The sequence below is a fragment of the Anoplophora glabripennis genome, unplaced genomic scaffold (genome assembly GCF_000390285.2).
Source record: "Anoplophora glabripennis isolate ALB-LARVAE unplaced genomic scaffold, Agla_2.0 scaffold1931, whole genome shotgun sequence".
Lineage (NCBI taxonomy): Eukaryota > Metazoa > Arthropoda > Insecta > Coleoptera > Cerambycidae > Anoplophora > Anoplophora glabripennis.
In genome coordinates, this window is record NW_019418004.1 from 1 (window position 1) to 25,534 (window position 25,534).

Genomic DNA, 25,534 nt, shown 5'->3' on the forward strand with positions numbered 1-25,534 from the left:
CAATAGGAACACTTTTGGACCTTCGTATCGTCGGATTTCGGATGCATGGGACACCGGCCTCACTCCTGGAATTTTTACGTGGTAAATTAATGATTTATATTAAACACTACACCATGGAGGCTAGTCTCCATGCACTACACCATCAACTTATTAAAAACTATTATCAGTAACTAACTAATTACTGCAAAATACCCAAACAACTATGAAAGATTTACTTAAATACTTGGAAAAATGCAAAATTACTAGTGAAGTCGCACGTAAACAAACATGAATCCTAAAGGTTAGAAATTTTGTGACATAGTATGAGATAAGCCACGCCCATAATTTCTGTCTATTACTCGACCGGCATTTTTACGAACTATGGGTAGGGATGACCACAAAACATATAAGGCTTTTTTTAGCGACTGAATATTGGTGAATATCTGACTTGTAGTTATTATTACTATCTCTTTTGATCTTAATTGCCATATGGTAGTTTAAATCTCTTCTTTCACTCATACTATACATACTACAACATACGACTTCACTCGCGAAAAAAGCCTATAATATAGGGATGATCGCGGCCGAAGCCAAGATCTAGAATCCTTGCGCCAGTTTTTGTTAGGAAAGGGATAAACTGTTCCGAAATACGTACTTCTGTTTCACAGCTTCTGTACTTTTGATATCGGTTTTAGTTTTATCTACTGAAATTTAAACCTACTTTTATCCTAAGTGTAACAAAAAATAGCATACCTTCTTTTCTTGTGTTGTGGTCAACAAGCCGTCAGTTTAAATTTTTCTTGTTTCTGTTCTGTGAATCAGTACAGATCTAATCATCTAATAGCAGTTTAGAAAATTGTCCGATTTTTAATAGGTTTCTCGTAATTTGCAACATGACCGCAAAAATTATGAAAATAAATTCCGCAGAAACAATTTAAAAGTCGCTAAAATACGCTCTTTAGCTGTATGTAGCTATAGTTCAATGCAATTTTTCCAGATTAATCAATATCTTAAAGCATCAGCGGTGTTATCGAGTTGCTAGTTGCCACGTTGAATACCGAAAATATTTTTGCCTTCAAATACGATAAATTTTAAAATTCGAATATTTATTATTTTTCGTTTTGCATTTTCTAGTCAGCAATCTTTATCACAACTTAATATATAACTTAAAAAACAGAAAAACAGTTGTACTGACAATCATTTTATTATTGATTATCAGCAGTGATATTAAAAGATTAAACATTTATTTTAAGCAGAAATTCAATTATTTATATTTAACAAGTTCTGCTTATCAATAAAAATTAAATTCAAAGCGACATTATTTTGTATTATGCAATTGCTGAATTTCTTGTAAATGTTTTCCAAATTCACCAGGGTATCAAAAAAAAAAACATCAAATCATCACAATATTTTATATAGTTACTTTTGTATTTCGGGATACATTTAAAACTTTGTTGCTAGTCCTACAAAAATAAAACACATAGAAAACAATTTGCAATATAAATAAGAAACATATTTTAACAATATTTTCTTTGAGAAAACAGACAATTATTTTTGTAACCTATATATATATAAAATACAACAAATGAATAAAAAAAGTAGTATCAGGCACTACTTTCTGTAATCATTTTCCTGACAATCTCGCTTCAGATGACCTGGTTTGTGACATAAATAGCAAGTTTTCGTATTCTCCGGGCAATTCCTAGAAATGTGACCTGGCCGTTGACAATTGTGGCATGTGTCGTTGGCTACTCTATCCATACCACCAGACTCAGGGCAGCTGCGTGCAATATGACCAGGTTTTCTGCAGTTATAGCAGGATGGCATATCAGGGCTCTGGAGGCAGTCTTTGGCAAAGTGACCTTCACCATAACAACGATAACAACGAGCGGAATCTTCTTTGCAGTCACGAGCATAATGCCCGATTTTATTACATTTGTGGCACTTTTCACGATTCCTGTTGTAACCACCTCTGCCACCCCCATCCCGTCCACCTGGCTGTGAGCACTCTCTAGCAAAGTGTCCAGGTTGGTTACATTTGTAGCATATGCTTCCTGAACTCATTTTCAACCTAGAATAAAAATTGCAAAAATAACAATGACTAGATAACGTATACAGTAATTATTTATGACATTTTTAGTGACTCTTTTCTATTTCATTGGGTATTTCTGTTGAAAAGGAAAAAAATAGATAATTAACCCTTTGCACCAAATGATCAGTGAAAGCGTTGATTTTAATAATTTAGTTTTGGCTAACCAGAAATATGAGGAAGATGACATAATAATAACTATAATGCAACAAAAAGTTTACATTTCATATAACTCAACTAGTTACAGATTTTTTTTTAGTACATTTCTGCTCAAAGTGCTTTGTTTTAAAATCCATTGAAATCTTTCTTCTTATTTATTTTTTCTTTTTTAGTGTAGCAGAAATACCTAATTAAATAAAAGGTAACAAAAAAATGCCACAAATAAATTATTACAGACTGTTTCTTTGGGATATTATTATTTCACAATTTTGTTTTAAGTTAATGTGACCTTTTCGGCAGAATAACTAGGTCCTGCTTATTTTATGCTTGTAAATGGCATGGTAACTGAATTTGTTTATATTTTATGTTGATATGCAACTAGATATATGACCTGTGATAAGTGGTACACCATTTGTGCCACTGTGCAATATTAATAGAAATTTAATGGTTCATTTATCACTTTCTTATGCCTGAAAGAGTTGATGTTTCTTGATTGTACTCCTATGTACCTTTCTTGAAAAAGGAATAGAACTCCACTTTCAACATAGCAATATGGCTATTTTATTTCTTTTGAAAATATATCATATGGAATATTATTTTTCAGAAATTATATAACATGCCCCTTATTTTCCGCGTTATTTTTCACTGTAGGAGAGAAAATGTAAAGTCATAGGATCCGAGTGTCTGTTGGTAAACACGCGAACACCAAGAGGAGCGGAGCAGTAGTGTGGACGGTTCGTAGTGGGAGCACAAGTTAGTATGTATCAGTGTATCAATCACCATTGCGGTTATTCTGCAAACTTTGGGTGCGACCATGGATGGAGTGAAGAAAAGTGTTTAAATTTAATCGAAGAGTACAAAAATACCCCAATTTCGTGGGATCCAAAAAATAAAAACTCCGTCACAGCTAATCTGTCTTGCACTGAAATAGGTACTCTAAATTTAGTACATCTTTTTTGAATTCTTGGTCCCACCAGATTAATTAAATATTCAAAATCTGAAGAATGCATGCGTGTAAAATTTTTGTAATGTCCGCTGATTGAAATTTAAAATCTGAAAATAATGCAACCCCGCTTCTTTCTTTGTACAAAATATGTTTCCAAAATCTTCATGGACGTTTGGAATCTTCCATTATATACATTATGTATTAGTATATAAGCTATCATAATAGATTCGTATGGAGACAACATGTTTTTACGACGAACGTTCTTCGAACACTGTGGATATAGATGATCGCAGTACGATACACACTTAGCGTACACATTGTGAGTCGATACTGTATCGGAGCAATACATGTTACAAATACAGATACAGACCGCAGATGGCTTTACAATTATGTCTATATAAGGTCTCAGATAAAATTAATTGAATTGTCAAGTGACTTCAGTTCAAAAACGCTTTGTTCAAAAGAGTTACAGAGAGAGTTACAGAGTATTTTAAGCCTTACTTTTCAAATGATTTTTCACTAACATCCGATATTTAACATATATTTGAATCAAATTTGCTACAAAAGGCGCAGGAAGCAATAAAAATCATTTCCAAATGTTTGCAGCAGTGGCGAATGGGGAAAGAAAGGTAGCCTCTTCTTGGAAATATTTTCCTTATTTTCAGATTTTTTTACTAAAATGACTGAATTTTTGAATGATTCTTTGATTCCACACAAAGATGCTTTCAATCATTCTTAAAAGTGAAGTAAAAAGGGAAGATACAATTTGCTGATTTGAAATATCTTAAAGCTTAAGATATGTTAAATTGACTATGTCGCAAGGCAGATTTTAGCAACTTTGTATGAACTTTTGAATAAATTGTGCAATTTTGAAATGATTAGGAAAATATTTTTTTTTGGGATCCTCACAGTTTCTGCCTGTGATGAATTAATGTACCTACAGTAAAAACATGTTTTGTAACAATAGATTAATTACTTTAAAGGGACAAGATTATATAAACATAAGTGCTAAAGTCTTTCGTCTCCTTGATACAGTCAATTTAGTAACTTCTTAACTTAACTTCTTTTTTATTTTCGTAGCAGCATATGGAATCTTATATTTTTCATCAGATATCTACAATAAAATGTTTGAAGTTGATTTTTTTTTGTTTCCTGCGCTCTGCTCCTTTATAATGTGTACTTAATTTGAAAAAGACATGATTTGTCGGTTGCCAGATGTTAATGATAAACCATTTCAAAAGTAATATTTTAACACCATGTAACTTTTAAATTAAACATTTTTGGATTAAGATAAGTCGACTTAAAATTCAGTTTTTTTTCCTGAGGAACCTATGGGTACTGCATGACCACTATTTTCTGCTGTATAAGGCTTGATAGGTCTGTCTTTAATGATAAGCAAGATCCAGGAACATAATGGATTGGCTGGCAATTTTTAACAAGTTATGCCTATGGTACTGTCTTTTGGCCCCCTCAACCACTTAACATCAGAAATAAAACCAAACCAATTTAGGAGCAACTATTACTATTTCTTTATAAGCAATAAGTGTATTGCTATTTTTTCAGATATAAAAGAAAATTTATTTTTATTTTTCACTTATTTAAATAAAACCCTTACAGTTACAGTGATTAAGACTTGACGAGTCTATCTAGTAAAGAAGTATTTGAAAATTAATGTAGCGAAATATAATCTAAATCTAAACACTAATGTAATCTTTACTGCAATATTTATAACCTTTATACCTATTTCAGTTTTCATCAAAAAATTTTTGGAAATGTGAAACTTATCGAGTTTTAATTCATGACCAAAGACTGATACACTCTACTCAAGATCAAGACCATCTGATATAAAATAAAACCAAAAAATTGATATGTCAAAAATAATAGTTAAATCAAATTGATCAACAAAATTTAATTACATAGTTCTTAAATGATGAAGGAATGTCCAAGAAATTTTGCTTACAGAATGATTATTTCTTGAAAAATATAAACAGAATTGAGTTTGTTCTTATACACAATATTTGTCACATACTACTAACCTCACACTGTTCCTATATACATTTGACTTAAACATAACACAAATTTTGTTTTTTTTTTTTCAGAACAGGAAATGAAGTTAAAGGCTGTATTCCCATGATGTTACACGATATCAACATGACACATCAACACAACACTCAAATGGTACATAACCTCAATGCTGAAATGTTGTGTTTAATAAATGAAGCTGTTCATATGAGCCCTTTTCTTTTATTCATGATTTCGGAATCATAACACGTTACGATCCGATGCAAACCAATCAGGTTGCTAGATTTCGGATCGTAACACGTTATGATTCTGAAATCATGAATAAGAGAAAAGAGCTCTTGTGTTATATGGCATGGAAGGAGCTACAATATGTAGTTCCAGTCGAAATTTCTGCGATATATAAAAAATATATAGGGTCACAACATCTAGGTGACATTTTAATGTTCAGCTTTATGATGATTGTTGTAAAGATCCTTTTATATCTTTCATAAAATTAGACAAATACACCTTTTTGTAAATATACAAGTATTACTCACCAACCAATATGAGGTTCCAAATATTTAACAAACTTCCTTCTTATTTAAAGGAAATGAGGCACATAAAACATTTTAAATGTGTTAAATATTATTTAGCTGATAAATGCTGTTATAATACAAAAAATTCTGTGCACCATCATAAGTTCATTATGTGCATATTGTAGAATGTAGTTTTGCTTTAGTGCTAACTACTACTCCTATACAATTAATTATTGTAATGTCCAAAATTAAAAAAAAATATTTTACTGCGGGCTTATTTATATTTTAATTGGTTTCAGAGGTGGTAAAATACCCCATAGCAAAAAAAATTATAGAAGCTAAGACAAAAAATATTAGGTAAGTACCTAGATATTTCTTTTTATATTTATTTAGAATTTCTTATTGTAGGATCAGAAATTCACATTTTTTTTTTAGAAAATACAGTAACTTTTTCCAAATAAAAATTGCTGGAGACATGCAATGAGGAACAAGTTTTTAAAAATATCTTGATATTTGACCTACCTCTATTAGAATCTTTCTCAACATACTGTATATTCATAGTAATATAATTAAATAATTAAATTATTTTTGAGAGCACTATATTGTTCAATTGTGTAGGTATTTATTCATCTGTTCATTGTTCGTCCTTTGAACATATTTTTTAGTGTAAATTACATGACGTATCCAAGTGCTAAGAAAAATTCATAGATATCTTTAATAGTAATTAATATCTTAACCTATAAAGTAAACACTATATAATTTAAGAAAAAAAAAATCAAAGATCAAACACCTCTAAATACCTATAATTTAAGAGTATTGGATTTTTGTTGTACTAGAATACAAACAAAGCAGATGAATTTATGTCTTTAGATATGGAAGCAAAAGGTATAAGATTGAAAATATTAAATTATATTTGGGTTTTGGATTATATTAAAATTACTTTGTGTAATTAAAAGTTGATCAAAAAAATTAATATTTATACATTCTAGAATTTTTATAATTTTGTTAAGAAATTATAAAGAATTATTTAGATTTAGATTAAAATAAAGTTTACTAAAAACAAGTGCAACAACATGCAATTCTAAAATAGTCCACGTGTTTGAGCCTTTCCATTTTGTACTAACACATTTTTTAAGAAACAAAGGGGACGTTTCTATTACCTTTAAAATCCTTTTTCAAGTTGTTAAGTAAGCTGCTATACTTATGGATGTAATTAATAAATGAAATTCACTACAATTTTGCCACATTCGAGTCAAATATGTTACAAGAAAACAAAACACTTGCAAAATATGTGAGAGAACTGAGAGAAGACGAAAAACCGGTACTACGCGCATTAAATGCCAGATTGACAATGGCGCATAACAGTTGACGCATTTGACCTTTCATTAGCAGTTCCGTTTCCTTTTATAGCAATAAGCGCCAAATTTTCAAAAAATATATATGAAATAAGTCATAAAGTAGTCCTAAACTGTTACTATAGCAGACAACAATTTACCAATTATCTTGTAAATAATTTAATAAATCATGATAATTTTGTAATTATTTTTTATAAGCTTCTACAAAACAGGTTTGAAAATATTTTTTCTTGTAAACATGTTGATTTTTGGAGATTTATTACAATATAGTTTAAAAAATGGCGCCTTTGCTAAAACGGAAGTAAACTTATTCGGGTCAGCTTCTTGTCCAATCAAAATTTGAATCAAATAACAACAACCGTTGTAGTTAATACGCAGGTCTCGAAGCCGTCAACTTGTTTGACCGCCATAAACTGTCATTTAATAGCACGCGTGACAATTAGTTTGGTATATTTAGTAATATTATTTTGATTCGTGTTGTATACGTTTTTTAAATTAAGTATATAATACAGCTTGGTGTATATATTTGTTTTGTTTTACCTGTGAAGAGGAAAAATAGAAATGCCGGGTATGTTATTTCTATATTGACTTCTAATAACGTGCGGCGCCGATACTTCATTCATAGTCGTTTTTATTAGTTTTGCTTCGGATATAAAATATACATATATAAAAACAAAGTGTAATAGTCTTTTGTATTTTAAAAATAAGGTGAAATAGATAAAAATAATTTGTAAATAAAGGCTGTTACGTAAATATTCGTTTGACGCTAGCTGTCAACTATGAAAATGAAAGTTCGTAAGTACCCTATTTTATTTAAATTAAGTAATGCATAATTAATCTCAGCTCATAAATTTCCATTTTTGTCGCGGAACCTTTTAGAAACAGTTAGTACTTTTGAACTTTTGTATTAATTCATATTTTGATTTTATTTTTTAAGCGGTTTCTGGCGACCACGAGGTAGCCATTTCTGTCATTTGTCAGTTAAAGTGTCATTTGAACGTGTTTGTTATGTACAGTTTAAAATTCGTTGGATAACTTTTATGGTGATTTTGAAGAAATTTTAAATATATTGTTTTGAATTTGAATTACGTTATTAACAATAATGTTATGATGGCAACAGAACATTTGTTTCCTGAAATAATCTGTGAGTAAACTAAAGAAACTATTTTCTATACAAGCGCGGGTAAATGCCAAAGTTGGCAAAGAATTTTGTCAACTTCAACTGTCTGTCACTAAACTCACATGTTTCTTGTTGTTATGACAATTTATTTACTGATTTTATTTAATCTTGTGCCTGTGTGCAAGTCGCATTATTAGATAAAATGAATAATTTTTTTACAGACAGGGAAAGGTTCCAGTCCAGCAGTAGTACAGATGATAATGAATCAGGTTCGGATCATGAACATGAAGATCACCTACCGCAAGTACAAATATCAAATATGACTAATCATGCTATTGGTACCCCTGTTCGGAAACGTAGAGGCAATTTACCAAAACACTCTGTGAAAATTTTGAAGCGGTGGCTCTATGAACATCGTTACAATGCTTACCCAAGTGATGCAGAAAAACTTACCCTTTCCCAGGAGGCTAATCTTACAGTGTTGCAAGTGTGTAATTGGTTTATAAATGCCAGAAGAAGAATATTACCTGAAATGATTAGAAGAGAAGGCCACGATCCTTTGCATTACACTATTTCCAGAAGAGGCAAGAAGTTATCTGGTGTAGGAAATATTGTAGAGCAGCCAACAGCCAATTGGAATGGAGAATTACAAACTGTAGGTGGAAAACGTATACGTTTGGATCACGATTATGACGATAGTATGACGTTGATGTATCGGTCCGAAGAAGACAGTCCCAACGAATATGAGAGCTCGAGTCCAAGCGAAGAAGAAAAGTTTACACCATGGCAGACCGTTATCAGATACGGAGTGGCTAAAGATTCAAGTCACCCTGCTAATCGAGGGTAAGAGCTTTTTATTATTTTTCAATTTTTAGATGTAATATATTAAATTTTATTATAGATCTCCTCAGGAAAAAGTGGCTGGAAATGACTATTGGAGTGCTCCTCATCCTCAATTAGCTCACTTACCTCAGCTGCCACATCCGTTATCAAATCCTAAAGTGCAGGTCATGCCGGCACATCCAGTGAATCCCCTGTTAAATTCAGACCCCCTCACAAATGAAGGGGAAGATAAAGATAAGTTCAAATGTTTGTATTTGCTAGTTGAGACGGCCGTAGCTGTAAGACAGAGAGAAAAGGAGCAAGAAGATACACAGATTTAGCCTCCAACAGTGTCTGCCACTGTTATGCCAATTGTGCCTTGCTTTACATAAGAGCTCAAAAAGATCCCTTTTTTTACAATAACAAACCAGTTTCCCTTTTTGCCAGTCGTCTGGCAAATACTTGTGCCAATAAAATTTTTAACCGTTTTGTTATTGTAAAAATGTATTTTTATGAAGTTAAAAATCGTGTTGTTTCTTGTTTTCTTAATATAGTGTTTAGTTTTTAACATTAGTCAACACATTTTAATGATTAGTATGTGATGAGTTCAGTTAATGCAAGAGTGATATTAATACCATAATAGAATATATCGTTAATTTTCAATTTTTCATTTAGCCAAATAATTTCGTCGGATTTATTTTATAATTGTCTCGTCAATTTGTTGTATTGGGACTGTTAAACTTGTCTTGGCAGAAGTTTGATGAAAATTGTCAAACTGTGGCTTTGTAGTTTTTTATTGCGTGTTTTCCTAAATTGATTTTTTTTTATATAGTAAAATAGGATAAATGTTTTTGATAATTATCAAATAATCCAAACTTCTGTCAAAATAATAAAAATGGTCCGTTGAAGAAGGCAACTTAATGATTTGAGAAAATTTGCTAATAGCCGACACTATTCAAAAGTTGATTATCTTGAATTTTAATGGAATTGAATTTTTTTACAATAAAAGTATATAATTTCATTATATTTCAAATGTTAGACTGCATTTAACAGTGAATATGAATGATTTTAATCATTTATATCACATATATGTTGTAGTACTGTTGTACCTATTATTCATTATTGTAGATAAATTAATGCATCAAGGGCCGATTTCATAATCACACTAAAGTCGATTTTAAAATAAAAATAATAGTAACATATTGGGACGATGCTTTAAAGCTCCATTAAATTTTAGTTTACTATAAAATCGGCTCTAACTATACATTTCAGTGAACCAGTTTTAGCCGTGACGTACTTTATTTGGCTAATTACTAGTAGATAATACAAATTTTTGACGAGATAATTCCTTGTACTTATTTAAACGATCTGAGGTGTCATGAATTAAAAAATTGTACCTGTTATTGCATTTTCAAGATATCGTATATCATAAATGTTTCTTAGTAGATGGTACATGAATATTATTACAGTTAAATATAAGAAATCTTTTATATATTACAATTTTAATAAAAGAAACCTTTGTAAACTATGTAAATTGAAAATTATTGTTTGTGAGAGACAAACTGTATTAGCTAGTATGTTATATAATTTGACTCTCGACACTTACATAGAGTAATGGTGTAATAATTTAATTTAAGACTGTTTTGACAGTCAAGTCGAATGTTAGTGTATATAATTTCAAATTTTTATAGAATTTTATGTTTTATTTTGGCATGCATATTTCTTCCAAACTAGAACTGTTATGTTTTTTTCTGATACGCTTGCAAGAAATAACCGTTGGTTATTTAACGAAATGTGTTTTTTAACTTTGATGAAATCATTTCGTGAAATGAGAACGTTTTTGAAAGGAAGCTCAACACATTTTTAAATTTCATATTTGTTAATTCGTGAAGGGACCAATATAAGTAAATAATGGTATTCAGTTATAAAATTTCATAAATATTTTTAAGATTTATTAACATTAGAATCCAAGGTATTAAAATTAAAAAAAAATGTTCTTGTCAAATATTTGGGTTGTAAATAACTTATTACTACTTTTTATTAAACTATATCTCAACATAATTGATATTGAAAATAGGGTACAACAGTGTGGGCATAATTTAGCTTAATACGAACAACTTAATCGATTTGTTTCTCAAAATAAATTTTATAAATAATCGGAAGAAAGAAATATGTATGCTGAAATGCTCACTGCCAGTAAATATGAATGCTGAAATAGAACCAAAATTCTTTGAATTTGGTTAGACGTCATCCTTTGTATATATCTACCTAAGTAGGTACGTAATTGTTAAATAAAGATGTTTAAGAAGAAACATGCCTTTTATTCATTGAGAATTCATGTTTTTAAAGAACAAAATGTGTTCATGCATTTACTCTATGAGTCTAATGGTAGCCTTGCTATAGTTTGAAATATCAAAGAAATATAAAGAGTAAAAGTAATGAATTTTAAGGCCTGCACATACATACATGGTAGTGATGGCGGTGGCGTTATATTTGAATATAAAAGCCACTCGTACCGAGACATGTATGTTTTGACTTTGACCCATTTGTTTCTATATGTTACATTCAAACGCCACCGCTATCGCCATCATGAGAAGTAATTTTAATGTGAAAAAACACTAAGGACTATTTTTTTGGAGTAGTAACAGTAAAATACTAGTAGCAGACAGACTGTGCCATCATATAAGAGACAATTTATCCAACACTTGTATATAATGATACTATAATTTCTTTGGTTTTAAAGGAATAATGTGGCCTATAACCCACTAGTGAGTTATAGAAATCATGACATTTCTTTGTAATGTTTAAAAATACATTCATTTTGTTAAATTACTTTTTCTAACATTGACAACTTAAGTTACATTTATTTATTATTAAAACGAAGTTCTACGAGTGTTGGATAAAATTTTGTATGGCACTCGTGTATTACGTCATATAAGTCACTTGGGAAAATTAGCTAAACATTTCCCAGCGTGACTTATATAGGGTGTTCCTAAATAAGTGTCGCAACGGAAAACTGTAAATTCGTCTTGAAAAAAGAAACATACTCTTTCTCTTCCATTTTTCTCTCCGGGCTTTCTTTTTCGAGATACACGGTCAAAACATGAATTTTTTTTCAGTTAGCTTATATTAATTTTTTTTATAAATATGCGTTTGTCAATTCCATATTAGATAAACCTCCTTAAAAACAAATATTACAATTTTTAAAAATGAAAATTCTTCTACAAAAATCAGGATTTTATTAATTTCATTATACTGAACACATTATACATTATTTTTTTTTAAATTCAACATTTATAATAAAAATCGAAAATAAAATTCTACTGTATAAACACGTCTATTTCTGTTTGAACTTAATTTCTAGTTTTTCAGTAATAATTTCCTAAAATCTGCATTACTTTTAGGTGATTTGTTGGAAGTAACAGTACTACCAGTTGCTTCTTTTCCGTTACTTTCAGCACTCTTTATTTGTAAAGCTCTCGGTACCAATGGTACCTGCAATCGGCTCCTTGCGTGTCGGATCGGTTCGTTACTTTTAGGAAAACTGGTGCTTGGCTTTTTCGGTGGTGGTGCGCTAACTGCCACTGTAATAACATTCCCATCGATCGTTATTTGATTAGTAGCATCCAAGGCTTTCTTAGCCGCCTCATCATTTTCAAATTCAACATAAGCCAGACCCTTGGGTTGACCATTTTTATGTAAAACTAACCGCACAGCTATAGAACCGTAAGGCTTGAATATTTCCTCTATTTCCTCTTTTGATTTATTTTTTGGCAATCCTCGCACAAATAATTTATTTGCTTCAGCTTTTGTTTCGTATTTGAATACTGGTTTCTTCTGAGTTTTGTCAGTTTTGATTTCTGAAATGAAGACTGGGCGGCCGTCTAAAGGCACACGATCTCTTGCTAAGGCTGTCATAACTTCTTCTTCGGTGGAGAATTGAAGGTAACCATAGCATCGTGATTTGCCTTTGTGATCATGTACTAAATTAATAATAGTGGCATTAGGGAAGAGTTGTTTCAACTCTTCCTCCCCAACACTTGGGTGCAAGTTGCTAATGAAAACTGTTGTTTTGGGATCCTTGTCAATATGTTTATTAGTGACAGGAGGTGGAGCTTCCTTTTTCTCTTTGCTCTCTTTTTGTGATTCACTATTGGTCCGAACTTTCTTGATGTTAACACTTTTTTCACCACTGTCATATTTGCGTTTTTTGCCTTTTAATGGAATTGTCTCAAAATTCTGGTACTCCTCGTTTTGTTGCCGAATTGGAGCTTCTGTCCTTATACTTTTTTTCTTTTCTATACACTTTAAAACAGTTTCTAATGTCCCAAATTCACGTTCAAACATCAGCCACTCTTCGAAAACATATTCAGGCCAATCTGTACAAACTGATAGAGCTTTTTGAAATAAACTTCTAAGGTGATTGAAATCACCATACTGCCTTTCCATGTTTGCATATTGCAACCAAATACTTGCTGTACCTAAAACAGTGCTGGATAGTAAAATCACATTTTCTTTAAAATATTTGAACATATATTAAAATTAGGGACAATCATGTTTAGTGATAGCTGATGTTCTTTTCAAGTTTTTGTTCGGCTGTTCTATTCTCCTGCATAAAATAATACCCAATAAAATTTTTAAAAACTGTTACTAATGTTTTAAATGAATTGGCCCTCACAAAAAAAAATTGAATTGTGAAAAACAGAGGTTACAGCCTAAACATACGTTGATACCCATTATAAGTGCATTATTATATCTCAACATTTATTTTTTTGGACTTATTTGGACGAAACATGGCATGCAAATAAATTTACAGGTGTTTTAGAACTAAATACCAAAATTTTAAGCAGGCATTGCAAAAGCAACAATATTTTTTTAACTAATGTTTTAATTTTAATTTTATTTTTTTTTTATTATTTTTTATTTGACACTGGATCATATATTGAAATAGTCGAGTTAATAATATACAGAGAATTGCTGAGGTTAGTACAAAAAATTGAGTTAATGATATAATATCACAAAATAAGACGATTTTTGGAAAGATGAAGTGTTACTTTGCATAAACATCGAAATTGGTGCAGCGGTTGAAAGTTGTTTGCATTTAAAAATGGAGAAAAGTAATGAAAAGTTGCGTTATATTTTGCAAAATTTTTATTATGACAAAAGGAAGAATGCTGCGCAGGCTTGTGAAAAAATTTATGCTGTGAATGGTGAATGTACTTTATCTGCTGCTCGGAAATGGTTGACTCGCTTTCATTCTGGTAACTTTGATGTGAAAGATGTCATGCTTCCGACATCCAATAAGTGAAAAAGCTGATGAAATTCTCGAAAAATGTCCAGTAAGACAAGCATATCAGCAGTATCGATATTGATATGGAGCTAGGCATTGACCACAAAACTGTTTTAAACCATTTACACAAAGCTGGTTACAAAAAGAGTCTCAATGTATGGGTTGCTTATGAGTTGAGCGTAAAAAACATGATAGATCGAATTAACATCTGCGGTGCATTGCTGAAGCGTAATGAAATTGAGCCATTTCTGAAACGTGTCATAACTGATGATGAAAAATGGATCACGTACAACAATCGTAAGCTTCAAAGTTCGTGGAGAAGGAATGGTGAGCCGTCACAAGCATTCGCGAAGCCAGAATTGACGTTGAAAAAGGTAATACTGTGTGTGTGTGTGGTGGGACTGGAAGGAAATCATCTACCAGGAGCTACTTCCAGTTGGTTAGACAATTGTAGACTCTACTGTGAACAACCGGAGAGATTACGCCAGGCAATTGAAAGAAAATGGCTCGAATTGAATAGTAGGTATGGTCTGTCATAATAACAACGCTCGACCACACGTTTTTTTAATGACGTACTAAAAATTGCGATAGCTTGGTTGAGAATTTTTTATGCATCCACTGTATAGTCCAGACATAGCACCCCCTGACTATCACTTGTTCCAATCTTTGCAGAACTCAAAATGGAATTAAGCTGGCTCCAAAAGAAGCTTGTGAGAACCACTTGATTCAGTTTTTCATTAAGAAAACACAGAAGTTTTTCACCGATGGCATCATGGCTAGGGAGTGCAATCCCGATATAAAGTCATAATCTCGGTATTAAAAAGATTAATGATTACACTCCTACGGGATTCTGGTATTTGCTGCATCCCACTTGTCTGATATGCAATATTGGCTTTTTCTATATTTAGATTGAAAATGGTAAAGAAATATTAGTTTTTAATTTTTAATTGTTTTTATTAAATGTGTAATTTTAGGTTTTTTTTGACAAAAGGACATCTGTTACTTGATGTTGGTAATGTAGGATTTTAGTCGATGGAGTGACATTTGTTGTCAAATTAATATGGGAATGCTTAGTTTTCAAGTGAACATGGAAACATTTTGTTGATAGTCCGATAGTTTTTAATATAGAATTACATATTATGCACTTCGCTGACTGTGAATCGTCTGATTTAAGAAAATATTCCCAGACAGGACTTGAACTTTTAAATCCTTTGTACACTACACATGCCATGGTAATAGTGTTTTTACATACTATAAAGTAGAAAAGCACCTACGTGTTAAAAAAATTATTTAAAACACAACCTGTAATAATACAATCAAATTTAACTACTCCAACTGACAAAAAAAGTGGGTCAATAAAGTAAAAAACCTGCACACGTTAGTGGGTATATTGGCTGGAAGGCCTGCCCTGAACTCTCGGCTTCCCGAACATCTGAAGCGCCAGCGCTTGAAATTTTGCCTTCCAGCTATGCTTTTCGCGTACCTGTATGCCTGAGGAGAGTTACTTAGTCGTTCATAGGCATTGATAGCAAACCTCATTATAATATCTTGTTTTTTAAGTAATGGAGAAATAAGTTTGAGCAATTCCTTATATGTATTTTCGTAATTCCTATAATCGTGAGATTCCAGCCGTAATTTGTTTATTAAGTGCATATGGGAATTGCACTTGTTGATTTACTAACCACTGTTTTACCCTTTTAAAATGTTCGCGCTTTATCTTCTGTTTTTTAGGCAACAAAGCAAATGCCACCCCAATTAAAGTAAGATCGTATTGCAAGATCATGTCTACACCTTTTCGCTAACTTACTGTAAAATTGAACAAAATCCAGCATTAAAAAATAATGTGCATGCTGTAGCCGAGAGTACAGGTTAGCCTTCCAGGTTTGCGTCCGGAAGGTTGACCGTCCAGCAAGTCGAATCGTGTATGCCCACCTTAAGAGTATGAATAGATCGGGCGATCGGTTCGTCTGCAGTTGCACAGAAACGGCAGCAAGTAATGGGGATATTCCTTGTAATCCCGCTCATGCAATCCTGATTTATCAGTACTAAAATCTTTTGCGGGATTCCGGTATACCGGGATTGTACTCCATCATCATGGCTCTACCCAAAAAATGGCCAAACATTGTTGATAATAATGGAGCATATTTGATTTAAATAAATTCATTTTCACACTATAAGAAAACCAGTTAAATTTTACTAAGAAAACACTATGAACTTTTTCCCAGACCCAATACGAAAACGAAAATATCACTTTTTTTTCAATAACAAAAGAACTATTAGTTACTTTTTGCCAAATATCACGTGATTGTGGAAAGGTCTGTTTTATGACTCAATATTTCAAGTAATATTGACCCGAAAAAAATTAAAATTAGGTACATCCTTACAAGATCTTAAACCTCCAATATGTTTTAAAACAGTTTAAGTACCTAGTTGATGGCTAAACTAGAATTGATTTTTTTCTGAACATTGAGCTCCAATAAATGTGTTATACATTTATCACAAAGTAATAATTTTCAGTATATTACAGGGTTTTTCTGATATATATGTCAAACTAAAACATGGGGTAGGAAATATAATTTTAAGCAAAAAGTTTCCTATGAACATGGTTAAAAAACATTTTTTTAAAAACATGAATTTCCCCATGAGATTATTGCAGTTGATAATTTAAAAACGTACCCGTTAAATAATAATAATAATCGTATGAAAAGTTTAGTTACTCTTGGAAAACAAAAAGTTGTCAATAAAGTATAAATGTATTCGTTTAAAGAAATCATTTTACTTTAAGAACTTTTTCTTCTAATATAAATTCAAAAGGTTATGGGCCCAGAAGAAATCTTGTTGGAGAAAAACTGAAAACGTATACAGTAAGAGATAGAGTGCAAAAAACTGAGATTGGAAGAGTGTTTAAAATAAAGAAAATCATGGCGGGATTCAACAGTGTTACAGTGCCTATCATAGAGGCAAATAATTTTAACAACTTGCATTTTAGAATAGTGGCCATATTAAAAAGGGAAATGTGCAATGAAGCCTTGGAAGGACCACCAGGAGATAATACAACAACTGAAGTAAGGAGCAGATTTAATAAGGCTGATGCAAAAGCACAGAGTTCACAAAGATTGTGAATATGCAAAAGATCAAATAGCAGCTTTAAAAGGTGTATTCGTCAGATCCAGTTCATTTACAAAACTATCTTTATGGAGAAAGTTACTCAGTTTAAAGCTTGGGATAAATGAAAAGTTGGAAGACCATTTCTTGAAATTTGACAATAATCAGAGAGCTAAAGGATCTTGGTTCAAATATTGATGAAGGTGACAAAGTGTGCCATTTGTTACTATCTTTACCGTCGAAATACGACTCAGCAGTGACAGCGTTAGAGACAGTATCAGATGTCAAATTGGATTTTGTGCTAGGCTATTAGACGAAGAAATTAAGTTCAAGTCACGTGAAGAAAGTAAGAATCAAGGAACTAATGAAGTAAGCTTCAAGGCAACAATAAAGGGGTGCTATACATGTGGCAGTCAATATCATTTTCGGGCACAGTGCCCAGAACGTTTCCCGAAAGATAAAGACACAAATAGAGGCACATACAGAGAAAAAAGAGGACATTTTAGAGGTAGAAATCATCATTATATAAGGAACAGAAGTTACGTAAATCAAAATGATGAAAATATAATAAATACGAAACATGAAGCTCACACAGTTGAAGAACCAATAGTGTTATATGCTGGAAACATATGTAATGAAATGGAAGGAAAAATTAGGTTAGTTTTAGACACTGGAGCAAGTAATCACTTTGTACAAGAGTATCTAGAGAAAGATATGTATCATATCAAAACACTACCTAACTACGTGTCAATTAACATCGCAAACGGTGAAACCTTGAAGGCAAACAAATCAGGTACATTAAAAGTTAAATGTCAGAGACAAAATATAAATATTGAAGCTTTAATTGTTCCAAATATAAGACATAATCTTCTTTCTGCATCAAAAATGACAGCTAAAGGCCATAAGATAACAGTTGGAAAAGATAAAACTACAATTAGTGGTAAAAAATTTGTCTTAATTTGTGAAAAATATAATGGATTGTATTTATTAAACGTCGACAGTATAACAAGTCGAAACGAGAATTGCAGTGTTGCAGTAGATGAAGATATATAGAAGGCTAGGTCATGCTGAAAAAGACGCTTTACTACAGCTTGGAATTAAATCGTCTGAAAAAATATGCTCAACTTGTGTAGAAGGAAAGGCCACACGATCTTCGTTCGCAAGCAATGAAAGAATTTCACACGCTATTGGTGAACTGATACATAGTGATATTTGTGGGCCGATAACACCTAACACATTTGATGGAGGTAAATACTTCCAAATAATTTTAGATGACTACTCACAGTTTGTAGTTGTCAAGATTTTAAGAGCCAAAGATGAAGCGGAAAATAACTTGATAGAATATGTTCAAAAATTAGAGACAATATGATACAAAAGTGAAAAGATTTAGACTACATAGCGATGGAGAATTTATATCGAATAACTTTAAAGATTTCTGTAAACGGAAAGGTATAAAATTAGAGTATACGATGCCTTATAGTCCCCAATTTAATGGCAAATCAGAGAGAATGAATCAAACACTATTAAACATGTTAAGAACAAAAATTATCGATTCTGGCATTCCAAAAGAATTGTGGGGTGAAGTTCTTAAATGTTCTACATACGAATTAAATAGAACACCTACAATCGGCATTACCCAGAGGACAAACTCCATCAAAATTATGGAATGGAAGAAATGATCTCAGTAAACTGAAGATATTTGGTTGTCGTGCATGGTATACTTTAGTACCAAAGGGTAACAAGATTGATCCAAAAACAATAAAAAGCAGTTATGATAGGATATTGTGGTGGAGGCTATAGACTATGGTTGCCAAATGAAGGACAAGTTATAAGAAGCCGAGACATACGATTTTATGAGAGTGTTATGGAATACAAAGTGAACAAAGAAAATAGCCAAAAAGAAAATAGCTATATGCCCAGAGAAGATAGCAGAAGTACAGTTGAAGTGGAAAAAGACCAAGAAATGACAGAAGAACAAAAGGGAAGTGACCAAAGCTTGAGTGAAGATGAAAATTATATACCAATGGTTGACACTACAACTAGATCAGGAAGAAATATAAAAATACCAAAAAAGTTAGATGATTATGAAATATATTCAGCTTATTGTTTACTCAAAACATCAGAGGAAGAAGAAACAAAAACATGTACAGAAGCAAGTAAATCTGAAGAATGGCGACAAGTGATAAGTAAAGAATTAAATTCGCATGAAGAATTACAAACATGGACTCCAGTAGAGTTACTTAAAGGTCAAAAAGCGATAGAGAGAAGATGGATTTTTAAAATAAAGGAAGATGGTACGAAAAAAGCACGATTAATTGCTAAAGGCTTTAAAGTACCTAATGCTAGAGAAGAATTCAGTTATGCTCCAGTATGTAGAATTCCAACTATAAGAGTTGCAAGTGTTTTAGAAGGTGTGTGTGATGCAGACTGGGGAGGTAATCGACAAACTAGAAAAAGTGTAAGCGGTTTTGTGTGTTTTCATGCCTCTAATCCAATCGCCTGGTATTCTCAAAAGCAGAACTGTGTAGCCCTATACATGGAGGCCCAGTATATATCAGCGGGATCAGCAGCTCAAGAACTTATTAATTTAAAAGGGATTTTATATGAGTTCGGTGAATGTGAACCAGTTACATTGAATATTGACAATCTTAGTGCAATTTCAATGATTAAGAATTTTGAAAACTCAAAGCGAAGTAAACATATTGAAATAAAATACCATTTCATTAAACATCTTCATGCAAATAAAGAATTACAATGTAAATATGTTAGTTCTAATGAAAATTGTGCCGATATATTTACTAAGGCTTTGGGAAAAGAAAAATTCCGCAAGTTTAGGCGAAGTTTGTTAAGCCAGTGATTTAGTAATAATGTGTCTGACAAATTAACTGAGTTAATCAGTTTACATTATAATGTTCATGTTTCAGCAATTGTATGTATTATGTTTATTTATGATGATAATACATTTCAATTGAGGGCCGGTGTTAAATAACAATAATAATCGTATGAAAAGTTTAGTTACTCTTGGAAAACAAAAGTCTGACAGATTATTATTATGATGTTTGTTTTCCGGTTGCAGTTACAAAAAGTTGTCAATAAAGTATAAACGTATTCGTTTAAGGAAATCATTTTACTTTAAGAAGTTTTTCCTCTAATATAAATTCAAAATACCAAGTTTCATTTGCCAGCCAGCCATTTTGGAACTAGGTATTTTAAAAAATGTGTTTAACAGTGCTCCTTTCACCCTGCAACTTTTCGATTGAACATTATTGGACCCACATTCATAGGCAACTTTTTACTTAAATTAACTCTTCTTGTAGGTACTTCTTGTACAAATATCCTTTTTCTAAAAATAAATATGATACCTTTGACTTGAGGGTATCGGACAATTTTATTCCATATTTTTCGTGCAGTAGATATGTCTCCTCTCTTCGCTAAAATGCGGGCATGCCATCTACTTAATTTGTAAGAGGGATCATTTTCAAATTCTAACTGTTGTATGGCTTGTGAAAACAGTTTATCTTCTTTCTCCACATCTTTGCAGTTCCTATGGACGTACTCTAAGTAACTTAACCATAATTCTAAACCGTGTGCTGGAGATATACTTGAAATTCCTGAAAATGTATTTTTCCTTTAGCTTTGATTAGTAAATACACAATTACAGCACCTATCATAAGGGAAAAATTATTAGATTTTGATCAATCAATACTAACAATCGTCATCTTTATTTAGTTGCTTGTATCAATTAATAATTGAAGGATGATGGCTCTATGTAATTTCATGATATTACAAGCACTGCTAAAATCAACATAAACTTTAATATCTTTATTATTTTTGACGAGTCTGTAGTGTTTAACTTTAGACAAAAATAAGTTTCTTTTTTTTGTGTACTAATTTCTTATATAATGTACATTTCCTTCTATTAGCACCATTTAAACATTTTGAAAATAATCCGCAGGTTTATGGTTCACCTTATTGCACACAAAACACTTGACTTTCTGATTTAGCTCATCAGCCTCGTCACTCCTAGTGAACGGTTTGTTTTTTTTTAATATGTTCATCTCTGAAAGAACTATAGATGGACATAACTAAGAATTTAAGCAGGTGTTCTGTAATTTTACATCCAGCTGCTTGGGCATTGGTCCTTAACAAGTTATTATTTATGATTGCTATAATGACATCCACAACCAGATATCTACATAAGTCACAATGTTTACTGGAATAATTAAAAGAAACTACATCTTCATCATGCTTACGCTCTTTATTAACAAATTCTTTTAATTCGTCAACAATACCTTTGTTATCAACAAATGCACGAATTAATCTTCCTTTCTAGTTCGCCCAACTGTAATTAACGTTTGTTTGGTACTTGTACCACGATTCTATATCGCCGGTCAACTTTGCAATCATACAAAACTTTTTTAAACAGTCGCCCCATGAGTATAGTTCACCAACAGAATCTATTTTCCCAAACCACTGTGGAATTGTCATTGTATCTGCAGATATGCGAAATTAGATACTAAATTAAAACTTCCAAAGTACCATTGTGAACTATAATCCGGAGTATGAGAACGCACTTCAGAATTGTTCCTGATCGAACTGTAAATTATCAACTCATAAGTCAATAATTCTTATTTTTAAATTATTCGTAGAGACCACAATTTTTTAATTGTCATTTTGTATGTTTACTATTGGAATGTTTTTGGTTGTCACAGCTGATACTTTGTTTCTATTGATCAACAAGCAGCAAAGAATAAGGATGTCTTTATCTCACTTACAGACATATAGACTCATAACCTATAAAGGTTAATCTATGACTCATTAACTATAGTTCAATTTTATCCAATAACGAACTTTCATATTACAAACAATATTGAGTTACATTATGGGGCATTGTATTGCATTATACTGAACTATACAATATTAGATAGAATTACTTTGTATTTTGCGCTACTACACATTATTATAATCAAATTTCATAATTAACACAATTAATACAAAAACTTGAACTGGTATTTAAAACTAAGTAGGTATAGTATAAAAATATTCGCTTTTCCAGTTATTTGTTTGGGCCTCCCCATATCACGTGGTCTGCGGTGCCTTATTGCCGCCACTGGTAGATCATATTACATATTATTACACATACTTATATTATAATTTTCTTATTTGCTTTGTATTGCATTTACTAACAAAATCTGGTAACTTATACTGAAAACCCCTTTACATTAAGGGTTGTAAATCAAAACTTTAAAATGCAATTTGAACAATGAAGTATTAGTTGTCGATGAGTTTTGGATTGGCATTCTTTATAAAAAAAAAAAATGTAAAATAATTTTGATTACCTTTTTCAAAACAAGCCAGTACCTCTTTTTCATCCTTTTGCAAATGTTCCATTATCCTCAGTTTGGTAATCCACAACTCTTCACTCCAAGGGCAGTTTCTTAAAGCTCTGCTACTAATTTTAAAAGCAGTTTCACCCAACTGGAAAGCATACATACAATAATCAAGCCAAAGTTCTGGAATCAAGCATAATGTCACAGCCGCTCTTTCATATAAACACAAGCCAGTAGATGGGTCTTTTACGATTTGTATGTATTCTTTGTAGGTATTAAATAATTCTTCATTAGATTTGGCTTCTAAGAGTTTTTCTTCAAATGGTTTATAATCTTCGACTATTTTCAATGCCTTTTCATAACCCCATTCAATAGGTTTTGGGTCTATTAATCCCTCTGGAAGATTCTTATACCACTCCTGCCATTCGTGATATGTCTGTTCCATACCCAGAAGAGGCACTGAAAGTTGTCTTTTAAAAACGTCAGCCAGTTTACCAAGTTGCATTTTCCATTCTTCACTGCCTTCTTCTGTTAGAGAAATATGTGCATGCTCCAATTCCCTTAAAGTATCCCATAGCAAAGAACCATCACTTACATGCAAGCCGGCTGCAGTAAGGCCTCTTTCTATTATGGCACGAGTGGTTTGTATATTACTTACTCCAATGGAATATTGAGCATATTCAATCCAAAGTTCAACAGCTAAAAATACATAATTCCTGAAAAATTTTGAGTAATACCACCAATAAGAATGTCATAAAAATGTATACCTCTTATTAAATGTATTAAAATATAAAAGATTAATGAAGTAAATTTCAAGTATAAAGAAAGGAAACATATACAGAAAACTCTTATGTGTCGGTCCGCAGCCATCCAACAACCACCCAAGCAACTACTGGGAGCCACTCTAACCCTTATATTGTTGATTTAGGGCCAAATTCAGAGACTTCCCTAAATCTAAAAACTTAAACTACATTTACATAATCTACTGAATTTCATTATTGTGACAGCTATTATAGTTATAATAATTTTGATTGAGTCTTATTACTCTTATTATATTGTGATTATTTAAGTATATGAATAATACTTCATTGCTGAAAATTTCAAAATAAAATGTTGGATGCCTGGATGTCAACCGTTTTCTAATAAAAGATAAACAGTTTGTCAAACAATGGTCAAGATTAACAATCTCTTTGAATAATAAGGTCTTGAAGGTTATATTCTTTTAATTTTTGACACTGTTTTACGTTTGCTTTTATAATTTCATGTTTGTTTTATTTTGTTATCGGAATAAATAATATTACGATCAGTAATTTTATTGCAGGATTTAATAATTTTTTAGTAAGTATCTTCAAATTTCTATTTTTTTGCTACACGGGGAATTTAGCATGCTATTTTTTAAACATACTTTATAATACATTTTTGTATTCTTAAATGTATTTAGTTGATAACAAATACATAGGTAAACTGCTATTAGCTGTTTTACATTGACAATTTATTGATCAATTAATTCATGAAGTCGCTTCATCAAGAAATTGGACAAGTGTAATACCCCAAATCTGCTGTCAAATAACTTCATGAATTTATTCATCAAGTTCTTGACGAATTAGAGCATGTTATAATTTTTGTCAATTTCTTCGTGAAGTTCGGAAATACCAACCCAACAGATTTCCAGCCTCAGATCAGTAATGAGGTTATGTTAGTGGAATATGTAAATAATTGTGGCGTCGTAATAGTTTTGCATTGTTTTTACTGATTTGTAACTTACAAACACTAATATTTATATAATATGTGTCAAAACGGTACCGCTGTTGTATCACTTCAATTATGAGTGGAAAGGTGCATTTTTGAAATTTATTTGCTTCTTTGATTCATTGGTAGAACTGATTCATGCGTCAAAAAACTTGACAGTCTGTAGCAGTGTAAAGCCACACTGTTTACCAATACATTCGTGAATTAATTCTTGAAGAACTCCGTCAATTTATTCATCAATAAATTGTCAATGTAAAACAGCTATTAGAAGTTAAATTTAAAAATGTTCTTGAATAGACTTGTTTGTAATTTTAGGGGTCCATATTTTAATACTCTTACATAAATAATCTTCTACAGCCCGATCGAAAAGGGAATATACATGTTTATGTTCCTCGGGTGTTTGTGCTATTTTAATTTCATCCCTGAGCCAATCTAGCCACAACTTTGGTGTAAGTGGAAAATATTCATAAAACCTCTGGTAAGCTTCACGTAATGATTTGAGATCACCCAGTTTGCGGTATATTTCAACAATTTCGACATGAGAGTCATATAGATATTTGTTAGAAGATATCTGTTTTTCTAATTCTTCAGCTCTATTCACTATTTCCTGAAAACAAAATTAAAATGGGGATGTATTAAATGTAAGCGATGTTGTAGTTTCTGTTATGTCTTGAATAGGAAATGAATGAGCATATGTATATAAAAAAGTAAATAAATACATACCTGGTCTTCGTCTTCGCTTGAATTACTGGAATCACTTTGCTCATTAACCTCCATTGATATCTCGTTTACGTTCATACTTTTGAAAGTATAAAATTACAACAGATATCCAAAAATCATCAAAAAGTGGCACAAAATATATAAAAAAACTTACAGGTTAAGTTACTCAGCTAACAGCAAACGTCAATTGTCCACTAATAAACAAATAAACAAATAATTTTTTGGGTTTTGGGTTTGGGTTTGTGACGCGTTCAGCTACACGCTGTTTGTGTATTCAGTACACTAGCCACGGAAACAGATATAATAGATAATAGAAGAGAACTAGTACGCCGC

The 25,534-nt window shown here is 31.7% G+C and overlaps 3 protein-coding genes across 6 annotated transcripts; 1 reads left to right on the forward strand and 2 right to left on the reverse strand.

Moving 5' to 3' along the window:
* Positions 1-1,377: 1,377 nt before the first annotated feature.
* Positions 1,378-7,052, reverse strand: LOC108916792 (CCHC-type zinc finger protein CG3800-like). Its single transcript, XM_018723091.1, has 2 exons — positions 6,871-7,052; positions 1,378-2,050 (listed from the first exon to the last, which is right to left on the reverse strand). The coding sequence occupies exon 2, from the start codon at positions 2,041-2,043 to the stop codon at positions 1,591-1,593; it is 453 nt and encodes a 150-aa protein (XP_018578607.1). The 5' UTR covers positions 2,044-2,050; positions 6,871-7,052; the 3' UTR covers positions 1,378-1,590.
* A 432-nt stretch (positions 7,053-7,484) lies between these two features.
* On the forward strand, positions 7,485-11,319 carry LOC108916793 (homeobox protein TGIF2). 3 transcript variants are annotated; one of them, XM_018723093.1, is made up of 3 exons: positions 7,485-7,860; positions 8,407-9,028; positions 9,087-11,319. In XM_018723093.1, exons 1-3 carry the CDS (start codon positions 7,845-7,847, stop codon positions 9,346-9,348), a joined length of 900 nt encoding a protein of 299 aa, XP_018578609.1. In that variant the 5' UTR covers positions 7,485-7,844; the 3' UTR covers positions 9,349-11,319. The 3 variants fall into 3 exon arrangements, with proteins under 3 accessions (XP_018578609.1, XP_018578611.1, XP_018578608.1); XM_018723095.1 differs by having other exon boundaries at positions 7,485-7,633; XM_018723092.1 differs by lacking the exon at positions 7,485-7,860 and adding an exon at positions 8,160-8,209.
* Positions 11,320-12,253: 934 nt separating this feature from the next.
* On the reverse strand, positions 12,254-25,448 carry LOC108916790 (squamous cell carcinoma antigen recognized by T-cells 3). Of its 2 annotated transcripts, XM_018723089.1 has the most exons (5): positions 25,205-25,448; positions 24,821-25,088; positions 22,742-23,431; positions 20,765-21,013; positions 12,254-13,488 (listed from the first exon to the last, which is right to left on the reverse strand). In XM_018723089.1, exons 1-5 carry the CDS (start codon positions 25,277-25,279, stop codon positions 12,368-12,370), a joined length of 2,403 nt encoding a protein of 800 aa, XP_018578605.1. In that variant the 5' UTR covers positions 25,280-25,448; the 3' UTR covers positions 12,254-12,367. The 2 variants fall into 2 exon arrangements, with proteins under 2 accessions (XP_018578605.1, XP_018578606.1); XM_018723090.2 differs by lacking the exon at positions 20,765-21,013.
* Positions 25,449-25,534: the final 86 nt, after the last annotated feature.